This window comes from Rhamphochromis longiceps, linkage group LG7 (genome assembly GCF_057381845.1).
Source record: "Rhamphochromis longiceps isolate RC_006_pf linkage group LG7, R_longiceps_female_GT1.1, whole genome shotgun sequence".
Lineage (NCBI taxonomy): Eukaryota > Metazoa > Chordata > Actinopteri > Cichliformes > Cichlidae > Rhamphochromis > Rhamphochromis longiceps.
The window spans coordinates 59,653,609-59,671,551 of NC_140563.1; the positions used below are offsets into that span (position 1 = coordinate 59,653,609).

At 39.0% G+C, this 17,943-nt stretch overlaps 1 protein-coding gene across 2 annotated transcripts in view; it reads left to right on the forward strand.

Annotated features, from left to right (window-relative positions):
* The window catches only part of tln1 (talin 1), a 61,540-nt gene that overhangs the window by 10,496 nt on the left and 33,101 nt on the right, over window positions 1-17,943 (forward strand). The window contains exons 2-20 of one of the 2 annotated variants that reach the window (XM_085414607.1): window positions 3,527-3,590; window positions 5,277-5,439; window positions 5,845-5,942; window positions 6,241-6,370; window positions 6,539-6,691; window positions 8,778-8,920; window positions 10,034-10,161; window positions 10,259-10,319; window positions 10,502-10,606; window positions 11,061-11,216; window positions 12,709-12,810; window positions 13,589-13,665; window positions 13,935-14,115; window positions 14,488-14,601; window positions 14,708-14,816; window positions 16,562-16,770; window positions 16,859-16,957; window positions 17,152-17,319; window positions 17,461-17,755. In XM_085414607.1, coding sequence (XP_085270733.1) covers window positions 5,310-5,439; window positions 5,845-5,942; window positions 6,241-6,370; window positions 6,539-6,691; window positions 8,778-8,920; window positions 10,034-10,161; window positions 10,259-10,319; window positions 10,502-10,606; window positions 11,061-11,216; window positions 12,709-12,810; window positions 13,589-13,665; window positions 13,935-14,115; window positions 14,488-14,601; window positions 14,708-14,816; window positions 16,562-16,770; window positions 16,859-16,957; window positions 17,152-17,319; window positions 17,461-17,755 — 2,458 coding nt within the window. In that variant the 5' untranslated portion in view covers window positions 3,527-3,590; window positions 5,277-5,309. The remainder of the gene's footprint in view (window positions 1-3,526; window positions 3,591-5,276; window positions 5,440-5,844; window positions 5,943-6,240; window positions 6,371-6,538; window positions 6,692-8,777; window positions 8,921-10,033; window positions 10,162-10,258; window positions 10,320-10,501; window positions 10,607-11,060; window positions 11,217-12,708; window positions 12,811-13,588; window positions 13,666-13,934; window positions 14,116-14,487; window positions 14,602-14,707; window positions 14,817-16,561; window positions 16,771-16,858; window positions 16,958-17,151; window positions 17,320-17,460; window positions 17,756-17,943) is intronic. The other variant, XM_085414608.1, reaches the window with a different exon arrangement.

The window sequence follows — 17,943 nt, forward strand, 5'->3', positions numbered from 1 at the left end:
TGAAAGTTGTTGTGAAAAACTACCAGTAAAACAAATCATACTACAGTTGGATACAAGTGTACTAGTTACCTCAGCTCTGTAATAAGGACACTGCAATGACTTTGTTATTGTGTTATGTGCTCTGGAGCTACAGCTGTGTCTACATTTCTTGGACTCAAGAACTCTTCTATTAGTATCAGAGTGGTGCCAATGCCAATAGTGATGATCAAATGTGATATAAGCAGCAACCTTAAACTGGAAAAGTGTTTCTCATGATGTTTGTGTTGATAATAGTTAAGCAATTTCTGTGACAAATAACAAATATGACAAAAAATGACTTATTGAATTATAAAACAAAAATTCAAAACATGTTTTATTAAATTTAAGATTCTTATAAGAGCCGGTAACTTCTCTAAAACAGGTTGTCTTATTTTGAGCCTGATGAAGGTTCTGCAGTGACTTTAAGCTGGTTGCCCACATTGCAGCACAGCAGGCAGCAGAGACTGTTGAAGGCCACGATCACAGGAAGTTTAAAACTCTACCATCTGTATACGAAGCTACACTCAGTGGTTGCAAAGACTTGTATTGCAGCACTGTGAACTCCTGATAAACTATTCTTCACCATAAGTGGTTTTACTTGAGCAATAATATATGTCCACCCAGATGACCTCTTTCCTAATGTCCACAGATGTCCTGAGGTTACACAACCAAAACAAATTAAATCTGTTATTTCACTTTTTTCTTGTTCTTACATAGAAAAAGAGAAAAATGTTTTACTTGTATAATACAAGTACTATTGTTTTTCTTGTGACATTACCAATAAGTTTGATGTGTCACATGGCCCTCTTCCTATTAAAAAAACAAAAGTTGTATCCAAGATGGCCGACTTCTAAATGGCCACCATGGTCACCACACATATACTAATGTGCCACAAACACGACTTTAATATCACCAACCATTCCCATGTTATTACGGTGTATCCATATAAATGGCCCACCCTGGACATCGGGATATGCCAAACAAAAATCACATCTAGCGCACATAGGGCTGGAGAACAACAGGAAAACAGAAAAACAAAACAACTAGACCTAGTCCTTGTTTAGTCGTTTGAAAATTTATTTTAAACTTTGCACAATTTCTGATTGTCCCTCAACATAATATTTTCTTCATATCTGTGATGTGTTTCATTGCAACTAAATTAGTACATTTTCATTTTTTTCAAACTTGCACACCACACAGTTTAAAAAAAAAGAGTCAGCTAGACATTTTTGGAAATGGCTGATACTGGCAGAAATGACTGTAGCCAGAACTATAGTGAGGATGTACACAACGTACTTATCAGCCCTGAAGACTAGTTAAGTGAAATGTTTCATTCTGGCCTGAAAAGATAAGTTTTTGAAATAATCCTCTTGTTGTTAGTGGACAGTTTTACAGACACGTTAAAAAAATGGTCAGGCCTGTAGTACACTAGATAAAGACTGAGGTATAGAGTATCTGAATTCCATTGATAGCTTGGATACTTGGCTTTAGGATGACAGCTGGCCGCTGTCACTTTGCAGAGGAAGTCTGGCTTTGACTAACAGGAAGTCAAGTTAGCCACACATTTTTTTTCTTGTAAGAACCAAGTCATGTTTTCTGGAAAGAGGCATTAATTCAGAGTTATTGCAAAGATATATTTTAAGCACTAAAAGGAGAAAGTACCTTCAACGGCATAACTAATTTTATACTTTAAAAGCCCAAACTTGGAATCCCTTTTGCAACAGCTGGACATTTTTTATATCTGTACCATTAAAGAATTGTGTTTTCATTTGTGATATTGTTTTACAGTGTTTTTAGAGTACACTAAGACCTTTACTGTGCTATTTCTCATTTTTAGCAACTGCAGTAATTACTGTTGTGACCTCGCACTTCCTCTTTCAGTCAGGGTGGAGTGGGAAGCATTTACTGTACAATTTCTGAAGTCTGTAGACTTGCAATGTTTTTAAACAAGATTATCTTTCAGATTTCGAGCTGGTGTTAAATAAACAGGAAGATTTGAATGTTGAAGTAGCTTTTGCTCGATAATGGTCTTTGAACATTTAGAGCTTTAAAGTTTCTACATTGAATAATATTGAGGACTAACACTGACTAAACGTGAACATTGTAACTTTGAAACTTGAAGGACTAGGATGAGCTTTAGATTAGTAAGCTTTGTCAACAAACTGACCCAATACTCACTGCAGACTTCCAGCTAAGTCACTGCTGGGCATGTGTGGATGTTAGAGATGCCCATATATGGCGTTGAATGTCTTTTAAAAACAGGAAATGACATGTAGACAGCTGATTAGGAACTTGAAAGAATGCTGTCATTCCACAGCAGAGGAAGAGGAGTGGGTTCATTTCTAGAGATGAACCCACTCACTTGACCGACAGCTGCACTCCTCCTCCAATGCATGCACGCACACACACACACACACACACCTAAAATAGCTATTAATAACATGTAAAAATCTTTTACATCAGAAGAAATTATTCATATCATACAATAACTGTCTGCAATGCAACACATCTGTCTAGCAAAGAGTAATCTGTTCTCTCATGTTAAGTTTACTTTAACCCTGCACTCACGCTCACGTAAATACCACACCAATTTATTGCAGCGTCCACTACAACTTGCGCTGTTCTGCTGAGCCACTTTGATGTACTCTGATATTTGCTAGTCTGTTTCAGTGCATGTAGTACTGCTGATTATATTTAAATTCTGTTTTTGCTTGTTGATTTTCATATGATTATATTTCAAATATTTCTTTCTATATATTGTTTACATTTATGCTTGTTTTACTGTATTTATCAGATTAGTTTATACTTCAGCTGTATTTAACAATTTTTAACTGACGTAATGGAGGATGTCCCAACTCTTATTTTTCTTGCCTTGTCTTGTCCTGTCTTATTTTGCAAAGCACGCCACACCTTGCCACACTTCACCAAACAGAAACACACCAGTTATGTGGACCTTCTCACTAGTTACACGCTTAATTCTGACATTAATTTCACTAAAATGGATTAAACTAATATTTTATTTTATAACATTTTTTTAAAAAGTGTCTGCAATGTTATAAAAAAAAACCCAAAGAAATCAATCTCTAATATACAAACACATTCCAATTCGCTTTGTGTATTCTTTCAGTTGAGCAGCAGTTTCTGCTTTATTGTCAGATAAAATTCTTGAACTCTACTAGATTCCATTTGTGGGATTTATTGGAACATGTATGTGTGCGAACAGGGACTGAGCACTGTCTAAAGCTTGTGTACCGTATTCACAGTTAGCTTTTGGAATAGAACATTTAAATTACATGTCATATGTTGTGTCAAAAAGTGAGTTTATCTGCAGCTTTATATTTCAAATAGGACAACATTATTATGATGTGGAATTGCAAGAGTACAAAATGCTGTGGAACTGTGTTTTGTAAGATCGTTATAATGTAAAAGCATATCATTATGTCATTGAAAATGTTGGATCAATAAAATAAAATAAATCGTGTATCTGTTTATATTTGATTTTCCTCAGCTAGGTAGAAGAAACACAGAGCTGATCATCTGAGTGGCTGTTACAAAAAATTGGTTCAAGTCAGGTAAGTATTTTATTCATCTTCTTCATGATCATGTCAAATAGTAAAATCATAATCAGGAGCCCTAACAATGAGAAGCATACTTACATGTTAGCCATCCATCCATCTTCTTCTAGCATATTTTTCTGAAGTATAGTATGAAAACATTTTCTCCAACAAAACAATCTTTTAACATATAGTGAGTAGTACTCACTGATATATGATAACAATATATGAATGCTCCAGACAGTGGCTCATCTCACTCAGCCTGTTGTCACACTGGATTTTAGTCAGAAAACAGTTTGATTGTCATTTGATTGAGCAAGTAGACAGTAGGGATGGCACCGGTAGTAACCAGACCGAAAAGCAGCGCACATTTCGGTGTTTCTTTTTCCTGAGATGTCATACACTTTGGATTCTAGCCAATCATCTTACCTTTCCGAGGATAGTAGGCTTGCCCAGGTACGTACGTTCTTTTAGAGCAGAGCTACAGATTAAAAGTGCCCAAGGCAAAGCGGTCAAAAGTCTGACTGTACTTCACAGCAAAAGATGCAAACTCAGCAGCCTGCAACAAGTGCTTCAAGGTGATACTGTGCAAAGGAGGTAACACCTCGAATCTGATGAAACACCTGGCAACGCATAGCGTTTTTTAAAAGCTGAGAAATGCACCGTATTTGGTATCGGATAAAACCTAAACGATACCCATCCCTAGCAGACAGTGGTTCCATCCCTGGGTTGTGTGAGAATAGATGAATATGACTTGTAGTAAAAAGCAGTGCTTGAGTACTCAGAGTTGTAGAGTATTATATAACCAGTACATTTGGCATTGGTTTTTTTAATTTTATTTGTTTCTGCAGTAACCAGCATTCATGTTGCTAGCTGTACTTTTTAGGTTGAATCCCCTTTATACTACACAGGGAGCAAGATGGTGAAAGAGTGTTATCAGGATGCGAGTCTGACAGTTTTACAGTGATAAGTAAAATGTCATTTCAAAAAAGCTGAAAAAGAAAATCCCCTACTCTTTATTTCCTTCACCTCTCATTGCTATACAACCTCAGGATCTTGCATGAAGAAATGACAAAGAATCTCTCACAATGACAAAACCACAGAGAGTTGTTTTCCAAAAAAAACATACCTTTACTGGCATTTAAACAGTTAAGAGACAATTTCTTTTTATTCAGGAACCGGAAAACTGGATTTTCAGTTAAAAACATTTTTTTATATGTGACACATGTAAAAAAAGCTAGAGGTGGTGTTTCTCACTTTAACCTCAGCTTAAGACATGGGGCTGAGAGATTAGTTTTCACTTCCTACTAATGTGAAGTTCTTTAGCGGAATGTCATGTAAAGGAGTACCAAAATAAAATATATTTATGAATATAGCAGTTCTTGTCATAGCTATGTGCAATGAGAATACCTCTGATGTAGAGAACTTCCTGCTGTGTGCTACTTGTGAGAGGAGGCAGCTTTGACATTATTTAGAGTATACAGTTACAGCTGTTCTACACTTGCAGTTAAAACCTCCTTTTAACAGGAAATAAGGTGTGTGTGTGTGTGTTTATCAAAAAGTCTTTTTTTTTTTCAATAGACTTTATATGTCTTTCAGATTGAGTTGTACTATTGGTATTGTGACTGTGAATTAAATATGCTATTTCACTGTAATGGTACAGTTGACATGTTATGACTAACTACTTTATGGATCCTCATGCAGGTGTGAGTTGGGTGGAGGTGCAGAGCAGCAATCATGGTGACCCTGTCATTAAAGATTAGTGTGGGGAATGTAGTGAAAACTATGCAGTTTGAGCCCTCCACCATGGTCTACGATGCCTGTCGCATCATCAGGGAGAGAGTCCCAGAGGCACAGCTTGGCCAGCGTAAGTTCTCTTTCTTTTTTTTTACTTCTTACTTCATCAGAACTGATTGTTGGATTGTTGACATGGAGAAATTGTATGCTGCATATAAGATAAGATAAGATAAGATAAGATAACCTTTATTAGTCCCACACGTGGGAATTGCACATAGACTGATCAGGCATGACATTGTAACCACCTGCCTAATATTGTGTCAGTCAACAGATTAGACTAGAATGGTCACATTTTGACTTTGGCAAGCTGATGTGAACCTGTTAAAACATGTTTGTTTGAAAGACTAATCCACTAATGTGATTTACATGAACAGGGGACTAGCACAAGTCCTTCTAGTCTACTGTCTGGAGATCCACAGGTATGGCAAGAAATAGAAATCCAGCGACTTAATCAGCGTTTGTGTTTCTTCTACAGCAAATGACTACGGACTGTTTTTGTCTGATGAAGATCCAAAGAAAGGCATCTGGTTGGAGGCTGGAAAGGCTCTGGACTACTACATGTTAAGGAATGGGGTAAGGAAGTATATCACACATTCAGCTATGACTAACTGTTAAATTTATGAATTAGGATGCATTTGTGATGATTTGTGAGTACTAAATACACTTTCACCAAGGGACATCACTGGTTTCTTTGCTCTAAATTAGCTGAGTCAGGTTGTTTTTGTTTAATGCTTCTGTAAAAAATGATGCTGTCTCTAGGAAGAAAAGCAGTGTGATGTGAGTATTGTGAGAAATAGCAGGATCTAGTTTAAATCTATTTCAAAGTTTCCAACAAAATATCAGCAGCTGGTCTGTTGCCTCTGTCTGACAGGACACTCTGGAATACAAGAAGAAGCAGAGGCCACTGAAGATCCGCATGTTGGATGGGACAGTGAAGACTGTAATGGTGGATGACTCCAAGATTGTCAGTGACATGCTGATGACCATATGTGCTAGAATAGGTCAGCTATAAGCCACACACAGCTCACATTTAATTTCCAGAACAAGATGTTGTGTGTTGTTACAGGTTTATTGCTTTCCCCCCCACTTACCATGAGATTCTTGTGTATATATAATGTTGTTGTAAAATGTAAAATAAATGTAGTAATTTCAATCTGTTTGTATGTCAGGTATTACAAACTATGATGAATATTCACTGGTGCGAGACATTGGTGAAGAGAAGAAGGAGGAAACCACAGGAACCCTGAAAAGAGACAAAACTCTTTTAAGAGATGACAAGAAAATGGAAAAGCTGAAGCAGAAACTCCACACAGACGATGAGTGTATGAGAAATACAAGCCTCCATTCTAATGCTCTATAACAGACTTGCTTAACCAAAGTGTGTGTCCCGGGTCACCTTCCACATCTTCTCTAGCTCCTCTCTCAGCTTCTTGTGTTCCATCTTCCTGTTGTTGCTATCGCTTGGTACACTCAACAAAAATATAAACGCAACACCTTTGTTACTGCTCCCATTCCCCATGGGATGGACGTAGAGACCTAAAATTCTTTCCAGATACACAATATAACCATCCCTCCCAAACAGTGGTCACAAATCAGTCCAAATGTGTGGTAGTGGGCACATCTGCTATATTGAGATAATCCATCCCACCTCACAGGTGTGCCACATCAGGATGCTGATCTGACATCATGAGTAGTGCACAGGTGTACCTCAGACTGCCCACAACAAAAGGCCACCCTGGAATGTGCAGTTTTTTGCGCTATTGGGGGTCTGGGGACCCAGAACCGGTCAGCATCTGGTGTGACCATCATTTGCCTCATGCAGTGCAACACATTGTCGCATGGAGTCTATCAGATTGTCAATTGTGGCCTGTGGAATGTTGGTCCACTCCACTTCAATGGCTGTGCGAGGTTGTTGGATATTCGTGGGAACTGGTACACGCTGTCGTATACGCCGGTCAAGCACATCCCGAACATGCTCAATGGGTGACATGTCCGGTGAGTATGCTGGCCATGCAAGAACTGGGACATTCTCAGCTGCCATCTGCCCTGAACAATGTGAACCATGATTCATCTGTGAAGCGCACACCTCTCCAACGTGCCAGACGCCATCGAATGTGAGCATTTGCCCACACAAGTCTGTTACGGCGACGAGCTGGAGTCAGGTCAAGACCCCGATGAGGACGACGGGCATGCAGTTGAGCGTCCCTGAGACGGTTTCTGACTGTTTGTGCAGAAATTGTTTGGTTGTGCAAACCAATTGTTCCAGCAGCTGTCTGGGTGGCTGGTCTCAGACGATCTTGGAGGTGAACCTGCTGGATGTGGAGGTCCTGGGCTGGTTACACGAGGTCTGCGGTTGTGAGGCCGGTTGGATGTGCTGCCATATTCTCTGAAACGCCTGTGGAGACGGCTTATGGTTGAGAAATGAACATTCAATGCACGGGCGACAGATCTGGTTGACATTCCTGCTGTCAGCATGCCAATTGCACGCTCCCTCATTGCTTGTGGCATCTGTGGCATTTTGCTGTGAGACAAAACTGCACATTCCAGGGTGGCCTTTTGTTGTGGGCAGTCTGAGGTACACCTGTGCACTACTCATGATGTCAGATCAGCATCCTGATGTGGCACACCTGTGAGGTGGGATGGATTATCTAAATATAGCAGATGTGCCCACTACCACACATTTGGACTGATTTGTGACCACTGTTTGGGAGGGACGGTTATATTGTGTATCTGGAATGAATTTTAGGTCTCTACGTCCATCCCATGGGGAATGGGAGCAGTAACAAAGGTGTTGCGTTTATATTTTTGTTGAGTGTATTACTACCTCTATCACTACAATCTTCTTCTCTGCTTGTCCACCACTACTGTCTCTGGTTAGTTAGCCATCACTATCTTGTCCGTCGGGATCTGGAAGTCCCAAGGGATAAATATTTAATAGTAAATAATTAAACTAATCTACCAAATCTTCACTGCCACATTCTTTAACTCTGTAACTCTGAAAGAAATTGGAAAGACTAGTCTTTTTTCTGTCTGGAAACACATTAGCCAATCCTTATGCTGAGCTTTATTCAAAAGAAAAAAAGACTTTAACCAATTTTTCTGAGTAAATTCAATGTCTGCTTTCCAAACGGGTATGTCTGCTTCTGAAACTCCTGTCCCATACGACGTTCATGGGAGAGGAGATTATAACAAAGTGTTCTGCTTAAATATTATGGTGTCATGAAACAGGAATGAGAAACATTTTTTCCAGAGAGTAAGCAAAGTGCTTTATCTGAATCAAAATATGGCTACAGATTACAATGAAAATATGACTGAAAAAATTCACCTTGATGCTAAAACATTTTGACTGGCTAATATATTTCTAATATTGGTCTTTATGGCATCCCGTTTGGTTTGGGCTTTCCGTAGTGAACTGGTTGGACCATGGAAGGACACTGAGGGAACAGGGCGTGGAGGAGACAGAGATGTTGCTGCTGCGAAGAAAATTCTTCTACTCAGACCAAAATGTGGATTCCAGAGATCCCGTCCAGCTCAACCTGCTTTATGTGCAGGTACAGAAAAACATTGACATTGACTTTCTCATTGACATTATTATTATTATTATTATTATTATTATTATTATTATTATTATTATTATTATTATTATTATTAATAATAATAATAATAATAATAATAATAATAATAATAATTTATTTTTCTCCTGTTGTCTTGGATAGACATTATGCAGTCTTGAGCCACCCCTCATTTCCTAATATTTTGTTCCAAGGAGCCAGATTTTCTTTTTCTTTGGCTATTGGCTGCCTTTGAACTCATTTTGTGTTGTTTGATGAGCCACTTAATATTTATCTATTAATCATTTAAGCATAAAAAAGGCACCTAATTCAAGGGATGAATCTGTGTTGTGTCAACTTTGCAAAGAACCCATTTTAAATTGTTTTTAGGAACTTTGCTACTGGCAGCTCATCACAAAAACACAGAATTTACTCCTGTTATTTTAGTTGAATCTATAAAAAACACCAAAGGTAACACAGATTGACAGGAATAAAATAATAGACAAACAAGTAGATTCCTGAAGAGTTATTAGCTAAAAACTTGGCATATCTTGGCATGGTGTGCAGTGTCTTTAAAACATTGTGGATAAAACCGGACAAGTGGGGGACAAAAGAAGACGAGACAGGCTTAAAAACAATCTGCAGCAGATAGATAGTATCTGAAAGTCGTGTCCTTAAAAAAAGGTCTTCTGCAAAGACCTGACACAGGACCTGAGAGATGCCCTTCAGTTGATCCATGTTCTTGGAAGCCTCACCAGAAATGGTTTCTGTGGCTCAGCTGGCTGTCAAGAGGCCGTTCTATAGGAAGGGAAATTGGGAGGAAAGGCTAAAGCATACCAAGTTACACAAGAACTGATGGAACCGACTCTTTTCTTATATATCATTTTAAATATATTTTTGAACTGGCTCAATAAATTATTGCACCTATTTTAAATTTTCCTAGTGAAGAAAATGAAGAGTGGCTCAAATGTTATATGCTGTTTTACACTGTAAATTTTTGCTCTAAAAAACTATAATGATTTTGTGTGTGTGTGTGTGTGTGTGTGTGTGTGTGTGTGTGTGTGTGTGTGTGTGTGTGTGTGTGTGTGTGTGTGTGTGTGTGTGTTGGGACAGGCTCGCGATGACATCCTGAATGGATCTCATCCAGTCTCCTTTGATAAGGCCTGTGAGTTTGCAGGCTATCAGTGTCAGATTCAATTTGGGGATCACAACGAGTCCAAACACAAGTCTGGCTTTTTAGAGTAAGCACTGGTATTTTGGTTGTATTGTTGTTTTGTCTTCAAACTGTAATGAGCTGCCTGTTAAATTTTTTTTTGATTTGACCTTTTTCCTCTTCAGTTTGAAAGAGTTCCTTCCCAAAGAATACATCAAGAACAAAGGGGAGAAGAAGATCTTCCAGGTAAGAAGTGGATTCTGTGGCAGTTTTGAACTAAATGTCAGTTCTGACTGTGCTGTTCTGTTTAATATTTTTGATGTATAAAGATCAGGTCAAACACAAATTTTATCAAGATGACTTATACTTGGAGGCTGGTACATAATACCACAGTGAGTTCTTCTAATCCTCTGACTGTGTTTCTGCAGGCACACAAAAACTGTCAAAACATGACAGAGATTGAGGCTAAAGTCAACTATGTGAAGCTGGCCAGGTCCCTGAAAACGTATGGTGTGTCATTCTTTCTGGTCAAGGTGAGAAGAACAATGGATTACCAAAGTGGAGGTTGCTTTTGATTTGAGACTTGAGACTCACTTTACAAATAATATTCATTTACATAATTAAATAATATTATTTACAATAATACGATCAGCACAAAGATAGAAACTTGCAATTTCTACCAACCAGTCCAGCATGTTGCATTAGTGGAAACTGTTCTCCAAACTAGCCAGTTTGCTACTACATTTCTGAAAAAGGGCTAGGGGAAGAGGAGGGTATGAATAAGAGTCAGAGAAGAAAAATTCACAAATAGGGCAAGATTCATCTGAAAATGTTTAAATACTTTATATGCTTTCTCTCATTCTGCAGTGCTAGCTGGATGATGGCTGAGTTAATTTGTTGATTGTGGATCTTCATGGATTGAGTCATTAATATTTGCCCAGTTTAATTTATGTTTACTTCACAGTCATTTCATTTCCCTTCATGCAGGAGAAAATGAAGGGTAAGAACAAATTGGTGCCTCGACTTCTGGGTATAACCAAAGAATGCGTGATGAGGGTTGATGAGAAGACCAAGGAGGTGATCCAGGAGTGGAACCTGACCAACATTAAACGTTGGGCTGCCTCACCAAAGAGCTTCACCCTGGTGAGTTCTTAAGTAGAGACAAGATAAGAGCATTGTTGAGCCTGGTTCAGAAATATCTTAACCAGATCTCTCTCTCTCTCTCTCTCTCTCTCTCTCTCTCTCTCTCTCTCTCTCTCTCTCTCTCTCCCTCCCTCGCTCTCTTGCTCTCTTTTTCTGATTTGAACACCTGAAATGACTTTTAACACATTATCAAACTGCCTTTTTTCTCATTTTACTATTTCCACCAGGCCAGTGCAACACCATAAGATTGTTTGGGTTTTTGTCACTGTGTAACATTGCATCTGACTTCTTCCCAAAACAGTTCTATTGCCTCTGTGCACTCAGTCATAGTGAGTTAATATGAAGCATGCATTCACGGTGTTTGAATTGCTTCACTTGCTGATTTTTATTTTTATTTTTTGCAAATATTTTTATTGAAAAAATAAAACAACACAGTACTTGCACTTACCAAAATACAATTAACCTTTCTTCATTTTCCTAAGTAAATATATTTATATATATAAAAAAAACAACTAAACAAAAACAAACTCTAAAACATTTTAACAACACTAATCTTACCGATTAACCCTCTCAAGGCAGGCATTGCTGATTTGCAACAGTTAAAAACTAACAACCTGATTACCCCACATACATATTTTATGATTTTTTTTACTCAGAAGTACCACTGCAGGACTTGGTTGTGCATTAGCAACAAAAAGTTTAATTTTAGCCTGAGAGGGTTAAAGAAAGGGGGAGATTACCCTATCTTTGATGTAATCCTTGATATAAGGGGAGTCAAATTAGTTGATTTAAGGCCAGATAGAGAACGAGTCATATTAATCCCTATGTATTTAAACCTCGATGGACCACTTGCTGATTTCTAATCCTCTCCTAAAACGTCAATTTCCAAATATTCGTTCCATGCATTTTTCTAGCAAAATACTTTAGTGAGACCTAGAGATGGATGGCAATTACTGATATCACTTCTCTTTTCTCATGGGTGCGTTAAGAGTCACCACCATCGCTAAGTAGGATATCAAAGACATATTACATTCATGAAAATGATTTGCATGCTGTGTGGTCAAATGTTTGTGCATGTCAGAGGTATATCCCCACTTTGCTGTAATCAGTGTTGGGCTCATTACTCGAAAAAAGTACTTAGTAAACAGAACAATCCTCTTAAAAGTAATGCAGTACGTTGCATAATTACTTCCAGGGGAAAGTAATTCAAATTATGGAAGGCTCTCAAGCAAAAGCGCTTCTAGAAAATGTTCCATCAGTGGTATTAAAAGTTTTATTTTAAATTTGTATACAAATCATTTGCAGAAAAATTTCACCTTTGTTCAGATTGCATACGTTCAGTTGAGCCTTCAATTGATTCTTTGGTAATTTCTCACTACATCCTCTGTTCTTCACCTAACCTAATGGAATAGTTCACCTATTCAAGAAGCTATTCATTTTCCAGTATAATCTGTAAGGTATTTTAACTTCTGGTTGTTTGCTCTGCCTTTAGGACTTTGGAGATTACCAGGACGGTTACTATTCTGTGCAGACCACTGAGGGAGAGCAGATAGCTCAGCTTATTGCTGGTTACATCGACATCATCCTTAAAAAGGTCAGCAGCATTATACATTTCATTGACAACATGGATGCTTTGATGGGGGATGAAGAATTTATTTCCTAAAAAAATGTCAAAAAATACTACAACACCATTTTGTCTAGTGAGATTTCTTTTGACATGTCACTCTTTCCATGTCACTCTGTAAGTATTCAACGCAATAGAATTTCTTTACATACTACATATGTTACATATGTGCTGGTGTGTATTTATCATCATACCATAAGGTGATCTCAAGTTCTGTGCTGACATTTCACAAAGAAGATATGAAACACGAAGTCCTGCGTCTTTTCAGGTGTTTTACAAGCCCAAGCTTGAAAGTGGCTGCTCTTACTGCAGCACAACACTGTTTATCTTCTCTGTGCTCTGTTAAAATGTATTATTTAGTTCTTTAAAATATGTGCCTTTTGCTTGACAACTGGATTACCACTCATGGCACTTTCACACAGGACTGTGGACTCAGTGTGCTCGTCAGTGAGTCTGGTGTACTTTTGATCACAGTGTCGTTTTTCATGTCATCATTGGCTTTTCCAGTCACACTGTTAATGCCTACTCATTTTGCTAGACACTATGGTAGTGTCAAGAAGAGCAGTGCTTCCTGACCAACTGTTCAAAGTTGCATAAAAGTGATAGAAAAACATCTTACTAGGCAGCTGTCTGTACTGAAACTCATGTTTTTAATCTTTTCTTTATTTTGAAACAAAAGAAAATATAAATCCTTTAAAACTGAATTTGATATAATCCAGTGTGTCACCACATTTCTTTCTCTTGACAGAAAAAGAGCAAAGACCACTTTGGCTTGGAGGGAGATGAAGAGTCAACCATGCTAGAAGACTCTGTGTCACCCAAAAAGTAAGTGTATGAGTGTTACCACTGAATAGTTTTCTGTACTTGACACGTACAAGTTTCACTGAATGGTATTCCAACAATACTCCATCCATCCATGGAGTATTCAGCTTTCCTAAGTCGCCACCAGGTAGTTATTTGTTGACAGTGTAGCTCCTCTCTTCAGCTTAGCGTTCAAGAGTTGCAGCTGAAGAGACAACTACATTATTACAAACCGGATCATTGACCTGCACCTCAGGGCTTTCAGAACTAGGTTCTTTCTCATGCCACTCCAGGTCCACGGTGTTGCAGCAACAGTTCAACAGGGTCGGCAAAGTGGAGACAGGCTCAGTGGCCCTGCCAGCCATCATGCGCTCAGGAGCTGGTGGACCAGAGAGCTTCCAGATGGGCTCCATGCCTCAAGCTAAGCAGCACATAACCAGTGGACAGATGCACAGAGGACATATGCCTCCACTGGTATGACAGAATGATAAGACATGAAACAGAAATTGGAAATTAAACTGTAACAGTAGGCTTTATTTTCTCTTTCCTTAAAACTTAAATATAGCAGGCTAACATCCTCATAAACCCACGTGAACGTGCAAATGCCAGAATCCTTACTGAGCAGCCAATGTTGATCTGTAGCACTGAAGTGACGCTTTTATAAAAATTAGGAATTGCATATTTGTGAATTTGTTTTACAGAAATCCAAACAGCCAAGTACAGTTTTAAAAAATGCATTCATTATGTTTTTAGTTATAGGAGCAATTTCTGTTATTTTGTTGTTTCAAACACAGAATTATATTCACAATTTCTTTTAATTTAATACATTCACTTTTTTATCAACAGACTTCAGCACAGCAAGCCCTGACTGGAACCATTAACTCCAGTATGCATGCTGTCCAGGCTGCCCAAGCTTCACTGGATGATTTTGATACTCTGCCTCCATTAGGAACAGATGCAGTGAGATTTCACTTCATTTGCTTGGACTGATTTAAGTGCTGATTGTATTGATGATGTATAGTGAAGACTCCATTCTAAATGGATTGTTTTTTTGTTTTCTTTTAAGGCATCTCAAGCTTGGCGCAAAAACAAGATGGATGAGTCCAAACATGAAATCCATTCACAGGTGGATGCCATTACAGCAGGCACAGCCTCCATGGTCAACCTCACTGCGGGTAGGAATAGTGGAGCATCTCTCTGTTCTTGTAATCATGCTTTTTTCAACAACAAAAAAAACTCTATGGAAACTGTATGTATGCTCCCGGTGCACGTTTTGTCTGCTGATATTAATCACAGAACTCTGGAAGTTATTGAGTAAACGCAGCATTGTTGACTTTAATGCACTATGCACCTCAACATTGAGTCTGTGACTTGGTTGCTAAATGTTTCCTCTTTGCAATAACACCACTTACAACTGGTCATTAAATAGCTAGGAAGGAAGAATCAATTGTCTACTAATTGGAAGTTTGGTGGTTTGAATCCTGTTTGCTCCAGCCTCCATCTCACTTTAGCTGGAGTGGTCAAGATGTTGAACCTCGAGTTGCTCCCAATGCAGTTAGAGAGTGAATGTGTGTCTGAATGCTAGCTAAAAAGCACAGATGTAGAAAAGAGTCCTTGTAAGAATGTGTGTGTGAATGGGTGAATGAGACATGCTGTATAAAGTGTTTTGAGTTCTAAAGTAAGGATAAAAGCACTATATAAGAACCAGTCCATTTACCATTTGTTGCAATGGTGTCATTCTATTACACTACCTATTACAGCAAGGTCTTTACAGTTTTCACAAATGCTTGTGAAGGAAGACTGCGTGGCTACATGCTTTGTTTTATACAACTGGAAAACACCTGAATTCAAAGATTAAGAGAACTGTTCTCTTAACTGTTCTTTCCTCATACAATGTGTATTATCTGCACTGACAATGTGACTCTTAAAATACATTGAGGCATTTTATTCATAATTTCTTATCAAACCGAAAATACAACTATTAAACATTAAGTTTCCTGTTGGTCAGGTTCATTTGCAGTAATGATAATACGAATTTGGAAGACTGGTTGTCCTTCAGCATCAGCTCTCTTAGTATAAATTTCACTGCTCACTTTGCAGTTTTTGAGTTTTAATGCTAACATGTTCCCTACTTTGCTATGCAAAGCATTCACTAGTTTTGCATTTGGATAGGCCCTGTGTTCACTGCCCAGCATTGAGGACCTGATTACCATTTTCCATAGAATACCAGAACTGGCAGGTGGACCACTGGGGTTCTGTGCCTCACCCTGAGCATGTGGAAGATGTGAAAGAGTCTCAAGAAGCTGTTACGAAAGTTATGCTTTCTGTAACATGGGCAGCAGCACCATGACTGCCATTAAGAATCAGGATTAAATTCTCTGACCCCTTGTCAGACCCTATTGCCAATGCACCAGCAGGTGCATTGGCATGCAGGCAGTTCCTGGAGGATGGCCCCCACATTTGCCAGACCTAAACCTGTCAGAACATTTTTTGGGACATTATGTTTCTTTTTATCTATCCGACGTCGTAAGGTTTCACCTCAGACTGTCCAGGAGCTCAGTGATGTCCTGGTCTAGATCTGGGAGGAGATTCCCCGATGACACCATTCATAGTCTTACTAGGACTATGACCCAACATTGTCAGCCATGCATACAAGCACATGGAGGCCATACAAATTACCCGGCTGCATTGTTTTTTTTCACTTAGATTTTTTGGGTTTCTTTGAATTCCCCTGTAGTAGGATAATTTTCATTTACTTCAAATGATGTAGCATCCTTTCATCCCAGCAGATATCCAGTGTTATTTTTTCCATTGATATCTGATCTGTTTTCTGAGTACTTTCTGAATTTGTTTCTTATGCAAATATAACAAGCGTCCTGTAGGAGATAAAGCACAAATCTCTGCCCTTCTCTGTCTTTAGGTGATCCAGCAGAGACAGATTACACAGCAGTAGGCTGTGCTGTTACTACAATCTCCTCCAACCTAACAGAGATGTCAAAGGGTGTTAAACTTCTGGCAGCACTTATGGAGGATGAAGGAGGAAATGGACAGCATCTGCTTGGTGCTGCCAAGAACCTGGCCTGTGCTGTCTCTGAAATGCTAAAGACTGCCCAACCTGCAAACACAGAGGTACACAGCCAAACTAAAAGGAAGACAGAGATACATTGTGTTTTTCTACTCTTTCTTGTTTGAGATCAGTAATATCTTTTGGTTCCAGCCTCGTCAGAATCTGCTGCAGGCTGCTGGAAATGTGGGCCAAGCCAGCGGAGAGCTGCTTTCTCACATAGGCGAGGCAGACACTGATCAACAGTTCCAGGTGTGCTCATCATAACATTTATTATTGTAGTGTTTTGCTGTTTTGGTAGTTCTTTGATTTTGCTGTGTAGCCATAGGAACTACTATTGTATATGCAAGACAAAGTATCACACATTAGATACTATTCACATTCAATTGACAAGACTTTATTTTCACCAATGATAAGGTATGCTAACTGCTGTTTGCTTTTGGCAGGACATGCTGATGCAATTGGCTAAAGCTGTGGCTAATGCTGCAGCAGCTCTGGTGCTCAAAGCAAAGAATGTGGCCCAGAAGACAGAAGACTCAGCCCAGCAGAACCGGGTCATCGCAGCAGCAACTCAATGCGCTTTGTCCACATCTCAGCTAGTGGCTTGCACAAGAGTGAGAACTCGACTTTAATACAGTGTTCACCGTCTGATAGGGACAACTGTTGACTGAAACTGAAATGTTCTTTTTGCATTTGAGCCAAGCCTAAGGTCTTTCTACTTTTCTGTCCCACCAATAATCCTATCCCTCTTCAAGGTGGTGGCTCCAACAATCAGCTCTCCAGTGTGCCAGGAGCAGCTAATTGAGGCGGGCAAGCTGGTGGCTAAGTCAGTAGAGGGCTGTGTTGAGGCATCACAGGGAGCGACCAATGATGATGGTCTCCTGAAACAGGTGGGCATGGCTGCCACAGGTGTCACACAGGCTCTTAATGAGCTCCTTCAACACATCAAACAATATGCCAGTGGAGGCCATCCCATTGGACGTCATGGAGAAGCCACTGACCGCATTTTGGATGTCACTGAGAACATCTTTAGCTCTATGGGAGATGCTGGTAAGTGAAGGAAGCTAAAACTGTTTCCACAGGATGGCTTTGGATCCTTTTGTAATTTGAAATCTTTATAGGCTTTTTTTATACCCATAAAATTACATTCTCTAAAATGTGTTGTGAAGAATCTTGGTTTCCAGGAGCACCACTGGTTTACCCCAAATACGGAGTAGCATAGTTGAAGAAAAGCTGAC